General features: G+C 41.4%; 1 protein-coding gene and 1 long non-coding RNA gene across 5 annotated transcripts in view; both read left to right on the forward strand.

The window, feature by feature from the left end:
• Tnpo3 (transportin 3) overlaps nucleotides 1–12,079 on the forward strand; it is an 83,725-nt gene that overhangs the window by 36,885 nt on the left and 34,761 nt on the right. For all 4 annotated transcript variants that reach the window (XM_006979397.4, XM_076566584.1, XM_015998056.3 and 1 more), the window contains 4 exons: nucleotides 847–990; nucleotides 6,301–6,476; nucleotides 7,174–7,312; nucleotides 10,413–10,559. In XM_006979397.4, coding sequence (XP_006979459.1) covers nucleotides 847–990; nucleotides 6,301–6,476; nucleotides 7,174–7,312; nucleotides 10,413–10,559 — 606 coding nt within the window. The remainder of the gene's footprint in view (nucleotides 1–846; nucleotides 991–6,300; nucleotides 6,477–7,173; nucleotides 7,313–10,412; nucleotides 10,560–12,079) is intronic.
• LOC143272322 (uncharacterized) lies at nucleotides 999–4,478 on the forward strand. The gene is made up of 2 exons (XR_013049788.1): nucleotides 999–2,470; nucleotides 3,059–4,478. It is a non-coding gene; the product is annotated as an uncharacterized LOC143272322 (long non-coding RNA).

The raw sequence follows: 12,079 nt of genomic DNA on the forward strand, positions 1-12,079 counted from the left end.
TTGACCCTTCATTAGTAATGTTAGGATTACCCACTGGGTTAGGTGATGACAGTCCGGTTCTTCTGTGTCTAGTGGGCTTTTTTTGCAGTGTAATTTGTGTGAAGGTAGCTTATTTTATGAAAATCTAATTTTAAAAAATGTATTCATTTTTGAAACAGGATCTTACTGTGTATCTCTGGCTGGCTTCAGATCCCCTGGAACTGGAGTTATAGACAGTCGTGAGCTGCTGTGTGGTGCTGGGAATTGATCTGGAAGAGCAGCCAGTGCTCTCAGTCACTAGCCATCCCTCCAGCCTGGATCATAGGTCCTGGAGACTTGTGACGTTTGAGTGCTTGCTGTGCCCTGTTAAGAGGATGGTTAACTCTTCTGCCTCAGTTTCACCATCTGTATGTGGAGAGTAATAGGATCTGTTTCATTTTAACTGCATAACTTTGTTAATGCAGTTAAAGCTATTAAAATCATGTTTAGCACATAATAGGGTTCAGTAAATGTTACGGCTGGCCACTTATTTGTTAGTTCTATGCTCCTTTGGCTACAATGCAATGCCCATGAAGAAATAGAAAAATATAAGCAAGTTATTTATATACTTGCATTAGCTTTTCTGTCTCCCATTTGCCATCTTAGAGGGAAAGATTGATTTTAAAATGAATGTTTTTGCCAAGTGTGGCAGGACACACTTGTAATCCTAACACTTAGGAGGCTAAAGGAGAGGATAATGAATTTGAGTCCAGCCTGGGCCAAATAGCAAGATATTGTCTCAAAAAAAAATCTTAATCTCTCAATATTGTTCGATGGGAATGAAGTATAAAAATTGATTTTTTTTCTTAAACTATATTTTCTATTTAGATGACATGTGTAGAAAAAGCAGGAACTGATGAGAAGATGCTTATGAAGGTCTTCCGCTGTTTGGGAAGCTGGTTTAACTTGGGAGTTTTGGACAGTAACTTCATGGCTAATAATAAGTTATTAGCGCTCCTTTTTGAGGTTTTGGTAAGTAAGGCTATAACTGTCGTTGCCACGTCTAATAACCAACTTTCTGGGACATCTCAATGTTTGTTTGGAGAGGAAAATTTTATCTGAGTCTTAAGAATAACGTAAGTTGAGCTTGATGGCACATGCCTATAATCTCAGTACATGATAGTAAAAGCAGGAGGATTGAGAGTTCAAGGTCACCCTTAGCTGCATAGCATATTTGAAGCAAAGGTGAGCTAAATAACACCTTATCTTAGGGAAGGAAAAAAGCCCATGAGGCTGACATGTAATGGAGCATGTGCAAAAGAAGGCATGTGTTGCTATTCAAATGACCCATAAAGGAAGAGTTTCAGTCTGCTGGTCATGGACACCATTGGGCTTCTAACATTTATCCCAGACCTGTATACTACTTTTTGAAAGCATTAATTTTTTTTATCTATTTATTTTGTGTTTATGTGTGCTTTCTGTATGAAGGCATGCACATGCCACACATAGCACCCATTTGGATGTTGGAGCCTTCTGTATAGTCCTTACCTTCTATCTGGTCTTTGAGGTACCATCTCTCCCATTGTTTACTGCTGTGTTGCATTCTCCAGGAGAGCTGACCTGGAAGGTTCTTGGCCGTTCTCCTGTGTTTGATTCCCATCTTGCCATAGGAGTGCTCTTACACAGTTCCGGGGATCTGAACTCAGGTTCTCGGTCCTGTGTGGCAGGCACTTTCACTCCCTGAGCCACCTACCCACCCCACCCCACCCCTTTTCCTAATAAAACGTCTCTCATATTGCAACTTAAAAGAGCAAGTGGGAAAAAAGCTGGGAGGTGGCAGTGGTGGCACACGCCTTTAATCGCAGCACTTGGGAGGCAGAGGCAGGTGGATCTCTGTGAATTTGAGGCCAGCCTGGTCTACAAAGTAAGTTTCAGGACAGCCAGAATTGTTACAGAGAAACCCTGTCTCAAAAAAACAAAATAAATAAGTAAAGTATTTTTTTTAAAAAAAGGTAAGAACCTGATGGGATGATTTGCATCTGTTAGCTCTCCTAACTTAAGTAGCTCTTACCCTTAGAGAGATTCTAAGTATCTGGTGTCATTATTGTTGTTATTAGAGAAGGTCTTTACAGTGACAACTTCACTAAATTTAGAGACACTAACTGTATTGGTGAATAAGAGCCCTCCAGCTTCCCTCTGTGGACTTGTGTTACTGTTCTGAGACATTCTCAACTAAGGAACTGGCTGGCTTGTGGCTAGCTGCTGTGGGACCCTGGTTATCCTCAAATTCCGGGTCCTTTGCTCTCACCACGGGGGCTGACACTGGAGCTTGTGGGCCGTGTTGGCTCTGCCCTGGGCCCTCTGGAAAGTTCTTACTCTTGTAAGTTGTCTCTTAAATTTGTCCCCAGTTATGATGCCTAGATTCCCCTTTACTATGCTTTTTGGGTTGATTACTTATTTTTTGAACTTCCTCAAGTAATTTCCAAAGAAAATGTACAAAGAGAATAAACAGGTTTTTTTTTTTTTTTTTTTTTTTTTTTTTTTTTTTTTTTGGATTTTCGAGACAGGGTTTCTCTGTGTAGTTTTGCGCCTTTCCTGGAGCTCACTTGGTAGCCCAGGCTGGCCTCGAACTCACAGAGATCCGCCTGGCTCTTTTTTTTTTTTTTTTTTTTTTTTTTTTTTTTTTTTAAATGTTACTTTTTTTTTTTTTTTTTTTTTTTTTTTTTTTAAGATTTATTTATTTATTATGTATACACTGTTCTGCCCACATATATGCCTACACACCAGAAGAGGGCACCAGATTTCATTACAGATGGTTGTGAGCCACCATGTGGTTGCTGGGAATTGAACTCAGGACCTCTGGAAGAGCAGACAGTGCTCTTAACCTCTGAGCCATCTCTCCAGCCCCAAAAGGTTGCTGGTTTTTTTTTTTTTTTTTTTGGTTTTACGAGACAGGGTTTCTCTGTGTAGCTTTGCGCCTTTCCTGGAGCTCACTTGGTAGCCCAGGCTGGCCTCGAACTCACAGAGATCCGCCTGAATCTGCCTCCCGAGTGCTGGGATTAAAGGCGTGCGCCACCAACGCCCGGCTGAGAATAAACAGGTTTTGAATGTCTACAAAATATTTTATTGTTGTTATTGTTTCAAGGCGGTCTGTCTTTGAACCTACTGTGTAGTCAAGGATGAACTTGTACTCCTGATCTTTTGCCTCCAAGTACTAGGATTAAAAGCACCACAACTTTTAAAATTACATTTAAAATACTTATTATTATATGTGTGTGAATGTCAGAGGACATCTCTCCATCATGTGAGTCTCAGGGATCAAACTCAGGTTGCTAGGCTTGGCAAGTGCCTTTACCTACAGAGCCATTTTATCAGCTCTAAGACTTTTTTTTTTTAAAGCCAAGGTCTTATTCTATAGTCAAAGCTAACTGGGAACTCACTCTATTCCATATTGATCTTGAATTTGTAGTAATCATCTTGCCTTATTCTCCCAAAGTGCTCGGATTATAACTGTGCTCTGATACCTAGCAAGAAATAATATTGTTTTTATTCTTGATTGATACATTGGATAGGTATAGTTTTAGGCTATGTCCTCATATACTAGTGTAGACGAAAGTTTTCCTATGTCCTGCAGCCATTTGGTCCCAAATAAACACACTGAGGCTTTTATTAGTTACAAGCTGTTTGGTCTATGGCCTAGGCTTATTACTAACTAGCTCGCTCATCTTAACTTAACCCATTTCTGTTAATCTATGTATTGCCATGGCTTTACCTGAGTTCCATTACATTTTGCTTCTCAGAAGGTGTCTCCCAGTGTCTCCCCTGACCCCACCCTTCTTCTTTCTGTATCGCTCTTGGATTTCCTGCCTGGCTGACTCCTATCTTGCCATAGGTCAAAGCAGCTTCTTTATTAACCAATGGTAGCAACATATATTCACAGCTTACAGAAAGACCATCCCACAGCATACTAGCATGTGTTATTGTGAATGAGAAATTGAGAAAATTTGCCATTTCTGTGTTATCTCGATTCTCCATCCCAGAAGTTTTAAGAACCCCAGCTTAACTTTGGTATTCTGAGATCTCATTTTGGTATGTAATGGGCCTTTTGGCATTGCTGAGCCCTTTCATTAAGTGGTACTTAAAAAGAGAAAGGAGTTCAATATTCGTTCAACACCATGCAGAAACATGGCATTCCCTATGGAAGAAATAATATAAACAGAAACATGGGGAAAATCTTGTAATTCTGCTAGGGATGATGGCTCACGCCTGTAATCCCAGTATTCTGGAGGCTGAGACAGACAGAATGCTGTGTTTCCAAGAAAACTTAGACTACAAAATAAAATTACTGTCAGTTTTTGTTGTTGTTTTTTCCGAGACAGGGTTTCTGTATGTAGTTTTGGTGCCTGTCCTGGATCTGTAGACCAGGCTGGCCTTGAACTCACAGAGATCCATCTGGCTCTGCTTCCCGAGTACTGGGATTAAAGGCATGCGCCGCCACCACCCGGCTCCTGTCAGTTTTTTGTTTTTTTTTGTTTTTTTTTTTTACAATACCATTCAGTTCTACATATCAGCCACGGGTTCCCCTATTCTCCCCTCTCCCAACCCCTCCCCTTACCCCCAGCTTACCTCCCATTCCCACCTTCTCCAGGGCAAATCCTCCCCCAAGGGCTGCGATCAACCTGATAGACTCAGTCCAGGCAGGTCCAGTCCCTTCCTCCCAGACTGAGCCAAGTGTCCCTGCATAAGCTCCAGGTTTCAAACAGCCAACTCATGCAATGAGCACAGGACTTGGTCCCACTGCCTAGTTGCCTCCCAAACTGATCAAGCCAATCAACTGTCTCCCCTATTCAGAGGGCCTGATCCAGCTGGGGGCCCCTCAGCCTTTGGTTCATAGTTCATGTGTTTCCGTTCAGTTGGCTATTTTTTTTTTTTCAATACTTGAGTAAAACCGAAATTTATTATAAGCCACAGTCATCCTAGGGACCTCCATGCTATATATATAGCCTCTATGGTTCTATGGGTTGTGGTCTGATTGTTCTTTATTTTATATCTAGAATCCACTTATGAGTGAGTACATACCATGACTGTCTTTCTGGGTTTGGGTTACCTCACTCAGGATGATTTTTTCTAGTTCCATCCATTTGCCTGCAAATTTCATGCTTTCATTGTTTTTCTCTGCTGAGTAGTACTCCATTGTGTATATGTACCACATTTTTTCCATCCGTTCTTCCGTTGATGGGCATCTAGGTTGTTTCCAGGTTCTGGCTATTACAAATAGTGCTGCTATGAACATAGCTGAGCATGTATCTTTATGGTATGTATCAGCATTCTTTGGGTATATGCCCAAGAGTGGGATGGCTGGGTCTTGAGGTAGTTCGATTCCTAATTTTCTGAGGAACCGCCATACTGATTTCCACAGTGGTTGTACAAGTTTACATTCCCACCAACAGTGGAGGAGTGTTCCCTTTGCTCCACATCCTCTCCAACATTGACTGTCATTGGTGTTTTTGATCGTAGCCATTCTGACAGGTGTAAGGTGGTATCTCAGAGTCGTTTTGATTTGCATTTCTCTCATGATTAAGGATGTTGAGCATTTCTTTAAATGTCTTTCAGCCATTTGTGATTCTTGTTTTGTGAATTCTCTGTTTAGCTCTTTAGCCCATTTTTTAATTGGACTGTTCAGTATTTTCATGTCTAGTTTCTTGAGTTCTTTATATACTGTGGAGATCAATCCTCTGTCAGATGTGGGGTTGGTGAAGATCTTTTCCCATTCTGTTGGCTGTCTTTTTGTCTTATTGACTGTGTCTTTTGCCCTGCAAAAGCTTCTCTGTTTTTTTTAGAAAACAGAGGAAACCTAGTGTGGTAGTCCAACACCTTTATCCTAATACTTTGGATCTCTGTGAGTTTGAGGCCAGCTTGGTCTATATAGAGAGTTCCAGGCCAGACAAGGCTGCACAGTGAGACCCTGTCTCACAAAAACAAAAGCAAAAGAAAATAAAACAAAAAATGTTCATGTAAGCCTGATTGGCAGGTAAAGAAGCTCATTTTTTTGGCATGCCTGGAAGTAGAGGTAGGGTGAGGATGATGGTGTCTTGGTGAGGTCTGCAACTAAGAGGCTGGCTGTTCATGGTGTACTCTCAGCCAGGAGGATGTGGGAGCGCATTGTTTGCATTTCTGTAATCCTAACATGGGAGGCAGGGGCAGGAAGAACAGGGAGCTGCCTTCTGCTACATCGTGACTTTAAGACCAATGTAGACTGCATGATCCTGTCCATAATTGTAATTGTTTTCCTTGGGCTACAATGATTCTGATTTCTACTTCTATATTCCTTCTGTCTTTCAGCAACAGGACAAGACCTCATCTAACCTACATGAAGCTGCTTCAGACTGTGTGTGCTCAGCTCTATATGCTATTGAAAATGTAGAGACTAACTTGCCATTGGCCATGCAACTTTTTCAGGGGGTCTTGACATTGGAGGCTGCCTATCATATGGCTGTGGCACGTGAAGATTTAGACAAGTGAGTCATTATTGAGGTCTGGAGCCCTGGTGTTTTTCTCAAATCTTGTTTATAATTCATCCATCGTTTTTTGATTGTGTGTGACTTGTAAATGTATACTATGTATGTACCTGCATCTAGAGTAGCAACTTGGATCCAGGAGAGAGGGTTACCACCAGTTCTTGATTGTACTAGTTTCTTACACTTACAGTGAGAAGACTGTAAGAAATAGGGATAAACTTTGAAGTATCTAGTTTAGGGGCTGTAGAAATGGCTCAACAGTTACGAATGGGTTCTGCTCCTGCAGAGGACCTGGCTGCTGCCTATAACTCCATCTCCAGGGAATCCAGAGTCCTCTTCTGTATTCCGTGAGCACTGGCATTCATACATGCATACACCCACACAGAGATACACAGTTTAATGGAACTCAAGTCCCCTAGCAAGCAAGTGCTCCTAACACCTGAGCCATCACTGCAGCACCCTGATTTGGACTTTTATTAAAAAATTTGTAATAGAGAATGTGAATTGACCTACCATCATATGCTTATTTGTATAGATGTGAGCAAACTAAGTAAAGGCATTTGTCACAGAGATTATGATGCCCGTAGTGAGTATTCACTAAATGGCCCTCAGGCAAAGCGACTTTTGTGCATTTGACTCATATCTGCATATGTGAAGTCCAGATCCTTGACATGGTATTCTCATTCCACTCCTACAGAGTTCTGAATTACTGCCGTATCTTCACTGAGCTATGTGAAACTTTCCTGGAAAAAATCGTTTGTACTCCAGGCCAAGGTCTGGGAGACCTTCGAACTTTGGAACTGCTTCTTATTTGTGCAGGCCACCCTCAGTATGAGGTAGTATCTATTCTGTGTTAAGGCTGTTATTCTCTGGTTGAGAAATTACAGTCTTGTTTTTAATTAATGTGATCTGGGAGTTGCGTCTGACTGGATTTTTTTTTTTCCATTTCATTATTTGCCTATGAGGTGGGGGTGCTGTCCAGGTGTGAATGTGATGTTTACATTTTGGTGTGAATGTAAACAAGGTGGTGTTGTACTGTCATTTCTCTCCTTCCTTTTATGTAGGTTCCAGGATTGAAGGTCCTTACTCAGCAAGTATCTACCCAGTGAGCGAGCCATCAATGGCCCATACTTGGGATATTTAAGAATTGGGTTTGAGTTTCCGTTTTGCATTCTTTTCTATTTTTCTATCTGGTTGTCAAGGTTGACTGTTGTAGGCAACTCAAAATCTATCAGAAGGAAAACCCATTACTTTACCACTATGCATCCTTTCTAGTTCCACTTATTTTTTTAGAGCTTTATAGCTAAAAACAATCCACATCATATCATTCAGCCTCTGAGTGCCAGAGATAACCAACTTAAAGAGAGAAAAAGTGGTGTGTTTTGTTTGTCTTTTCCAAGCTCACACACAGTTTTGGATGTTTTTGTCTTTGTCTATTGGACCCAGGCCTTGAAGACTGCAGGGCAGAGGCAGCCTGCTTACCTCAAGCTGGCTGCATATGCAAGCGGCAACAGTGAGAGTCCAGGTCCCAAACTCCCTCTGAGAAGTTTCCCACTGACCCCACTTCCTTCTAAGCCCAGCCTCATAAGTGGTCCACTACCCCCTAATAGCACCACAGCCTCCCACGCATATGAGCCATTGGGCATTCCTCATCTAAATTCTAGGATATACCAGTTCCTGGTAACCCCAGAAGTCTTCATGTCTTCAGTTTTTCTTTAAAAGATATGAATGAGACTTAAGAATTTCTTTTTCTTTCTTTCTTTCTTTTTTTGGGGGGTGGGTTTTTCGAGACAGGGTTTCTCTGTGTAGCTTTGGTGCCTGTCCTGGATCTCGATCTGTAGACCAGGCTGGCCTGGAACTCACAGAGATCCGCCTGGCTCTGCCTCCCGAGTGCTGGGATTAAAGGTGTGAAGAATTTCCTTCTTAACCAAGCATGATGGCCCATGCCTTTAATCCCAGCACTCAGGAAGCAAACACAGGAGGATCTCCATGAATTTGAGGCCAGCTGATAAAGCTGGATGTGATGAGACATGCCTGTAATCTCAGCACTTGGAGGCTGAGACAAAGGATCATGAGTTTGAGGCTAACATGGGCTACGTTGTGAGCACTAGGCTAGCCTAGGCTACATGGATGCTGTATTTATAAAAATAATAATACTCTTTAAGACAGTTTACACTCTCTACCCTGCTCCCTTTGGGGTACTGATGATAAGTCTCAGGGCCTTGCACGTGTCAGGCACATTGATGCCGCCCGTCAGCACCCCCAGCCAGCCCTCTGTCTTTGTTCTTTGTCTTTAGACAGGGTGTGCATCCCTGGCTGGCAGACTGCCTGATAAGCATCCTGTCTTCATCTCCCAGATAATAGACATGTGCTTCTATACCCACTTAGAAATTTCCTAGATTTTAGGGGCTCGAAAGATGGCTCAGTGGTTAAGAGAATTGGCTGCTGTTCCTGGGGACCCAAGTTACTAAACTATAGCCCCAGTGCCAAGGGATCCAACAGCCTTTTCTGGCTCCTATGGGTACTGCATTTATATGGTGCACAGACATACATGTAGGAAAACAACTATACACATAAAGATAAGTAAGAAATTTAAATTTTTTCCTAGATTTTTAGAAAGTTCTTCATCTATTTGAGAAATTATGCCTCTTCATCACTTAAAAAATAGTAAAGGAGGCTGGAGAGATGTCTCAGTGGTTAAGAGCACATACTGCTCTTCCAGAGACCTCAGTTCAGTTTGTAGCACCCACATGTGGTGGTTTACAACCACCTGTAACTCCAGCTCCAGTAGAATCTGATGCCTCTGACATCCTTGGGCACCTGCATTCATGTGCATAGTAAAAATAAATCTTTAAATCCTGCTAACTTGAAAAGAAAAAGAATTACAGAAGTGCTCTTGGGTTGGGCATTGATTTGAGCAGCTTTCCTTTAGGTCCTTAATGGAAAGGAACCATAGCAGGCCCCTCTTCTGGGCTTGCTCTTATTCCTGTGTCCTCAGCCTCTTGCCTTTTATCACAAACTGGTGCTGTTTATTTGTCTGCAGCTCTCCTGAGGATAGCCCTTTGCAGGAGTAGTCGTCACTTCGGAAATAGCATTATATGGAAGGGTAGCTGTGACTGAAATTCCCGTCTCTTTCTGTCATCTTTCGTGTTCATGAAAACAGCCAAATGAGGGCTGGACATGTTAGTGTGTCCCTGTTATCCCAACACTAGGGAGGTGGAGGCAGGAGAAGAGGAAATTCAGAGTCATCCTCCTTACTTAGCTACTTTGTGAGTTTGAAGCTAGCCTTGACTATATGAATCAACTCCCTTGCCTCAAAACAGGGGAGGAGCATGAATTTAAAAATCATCTCTGTCAAGGGAGTTACAATTAGCTCTCCTGGGAAGAAATCTTCTGATGTCAGCATAATTAATTGTTCCAGAAATTTAGGAATACTATGCCTTACAAGACTTGTGTGTCTTTGTTTTCTATAGAATCTAATGTTCATTGGGAAAAGTGTTCTCAATGATAAGTAGAGAATATAGCCTGGTGGTGGTGGCAAACGCCTTTAATCCCAGCACTCAGGAGGCAGAGGCAGGCTGATCTTTGTGAGTTCGAGGCCAGCCTGGGCTACAGAGCGAGACCCAGGAAAGGTGCAAAGCTACACAGAGAAACCCTGTCTTGAAAAACAAACCAGAGAGAGAGAGAGAGAGAGAGAGAGAGAGAGAGAGAGAGAATGAATATATAAAGGTAGTCATCTGAGTGAATCTTGCGGTGTAATTTGGGAAGATATTTAGGAGGTAACATAACAAACCTGTACCACAGAAAAGGTGGCTTCCTCTCTGCATGTGCATTATGGAATATTGTAGCTCCTGTGCTTTATGGTAAGTAGTCATGAAACTTTTTTTTCCTGTTCTTTCCCTGCACAAATAAACCATCAACTTTCTTACCTAACAGGTGGTAGAAATTTCCTTTAACTTTTGGTACCGACTAGGAGAACATTTGTACAAAACCAATGATGAGGTTATCCATAGCATCTTCAAAGCGTACATTCAGAGGCTGCTTCATGCTTTGGCTCGACACTGCCAGCTGGAACCTGACCATGTAAGTACCCTTCTCTGCCTTAAATCTTCTCCACCTTTTGATTCCAACTTGAAAAACTAAAAGCTCGGGAGGCAGAGGCAGGCGGGTCTTTGATTTAGAGGCCAGCCTGGGCTACAGAGTGAGTTCCAGGACAGCCAGAGAAACCCTATTTCAAAAAAAAGAAAAGGAAAAAAAAAGAAAAGGTAATAGATCTAGTAGTGTTCAAGGTTTTTTTACTTTAGCTTACAGTGAAGAAGTCACTACTAGTATAATAAAAATTAGACCTATGTAGGCAAATTTTTCCTGCTGAACCAGTAATTGTTTATGTAGGAATTTGCTTTAAATGATATTATAAAAGAAGAAAGATAATTTTTTATACAAAGCATCGTGTGTGTGTGTGTGTGTGTGTGTGTGTGTGTGTGTGTGTGTGTGTGTAAAGTGATTAATTATGTTCAGCAACTTGATGAACCTCTATGCAGCAATTAAAAGTGATAAGTTCTGCAGTAGTAATTATTATGATAAGGGATAAAAATCAAAATGTTGAATTTGTTCGGGCCTTTTTGTTTTCTTGTAGTGCCAGGGACCAAACCTAGGGCCCTGATCATTTTAAGCAAGTTCTCATAGTGAGCTACATTCCATGTCCTTGGTGGTTTGTTTAGTTTTTTACTTTGTTTTGCTTTGAGATAGGGTCCACTGTATGGTGCTGGCTGGTCTAGAACTTTCTATTTAGACCAGACTGGCCCCCAACTCGAGATCCACCTGCCTCTGCCTTCCAAGCACTGGGATTAAAGGTGTGTGCCACCACACCTGGCCTTATCATTGGTGTTTTTTGAGACAATGCTTTGATATGTAGTTGGGACCAGTTTTGAATTCTCAATTCTTCTACATCTGATTGCTAGGATTATAGGTATATACCACCACATTTGGTTTATATTGTGTTTTTAATAGTGTAGGACACATGGTTAGGTAAAAACTGATACAAAAAAGTGAAAAAATTGTATAAGGATATTGAGAATTTTGATTTCCCTCCACATATGTATACGTTCACTTTATATTACTTATAATCATTTGATAATTTAGAAGAAAATATACTAGACACATGAAATAGTTGATTAGAAAGCTCTTCCACTGCCTTCTCTTCTTAACGACTTTGTTCATTCTGCCTCAGTTACTTTACCTTTCTGAGTGCTTGTGGGGTAGCTTTAGTCCCTGGAGTAAATTTAATTGCTTATGATGAAATGTGACATACTCGTCTCTGAATTTTTCTGAACTGAGGATCCCCAGTTGTAAGCACATTTTGCTTGGACAATCCCACATGAGCTGCTCTGTTTCACGGGATTCTCTGCTCTGTGCCAAGTCTGTGGCACCATTTCCCTTGCATATATTTTTTGCACTTTGAAGTTTATAGTACTTTAGAATTTTATGCATTATTTCATCTGGAAAGCCATCATTTCCTCATTATTTCTCCATTTTAGTTTCTTCATCCTAAAACAAGGAGGCTGAACTATATAAGCAGTTCTCAGTGGTACTGAGGAGTGTTT

Source organism: Peromyscus maniculatus, chromosome 3 (assembly GCF_049852395.1).
Source record: "Peromyscus maniculatus bairdii isolate BWxNUB_F1_BW_parent chromosome 3, HU_Pman_BW_mat_3.1, whole genome shotgun sequence".
Lineage (NCBI taxonomy): Eukaryota > Metazoa > Chordata > Mammalia > Rodentia > Cricetidae > Peromyscus > Peromyscus maniculatus.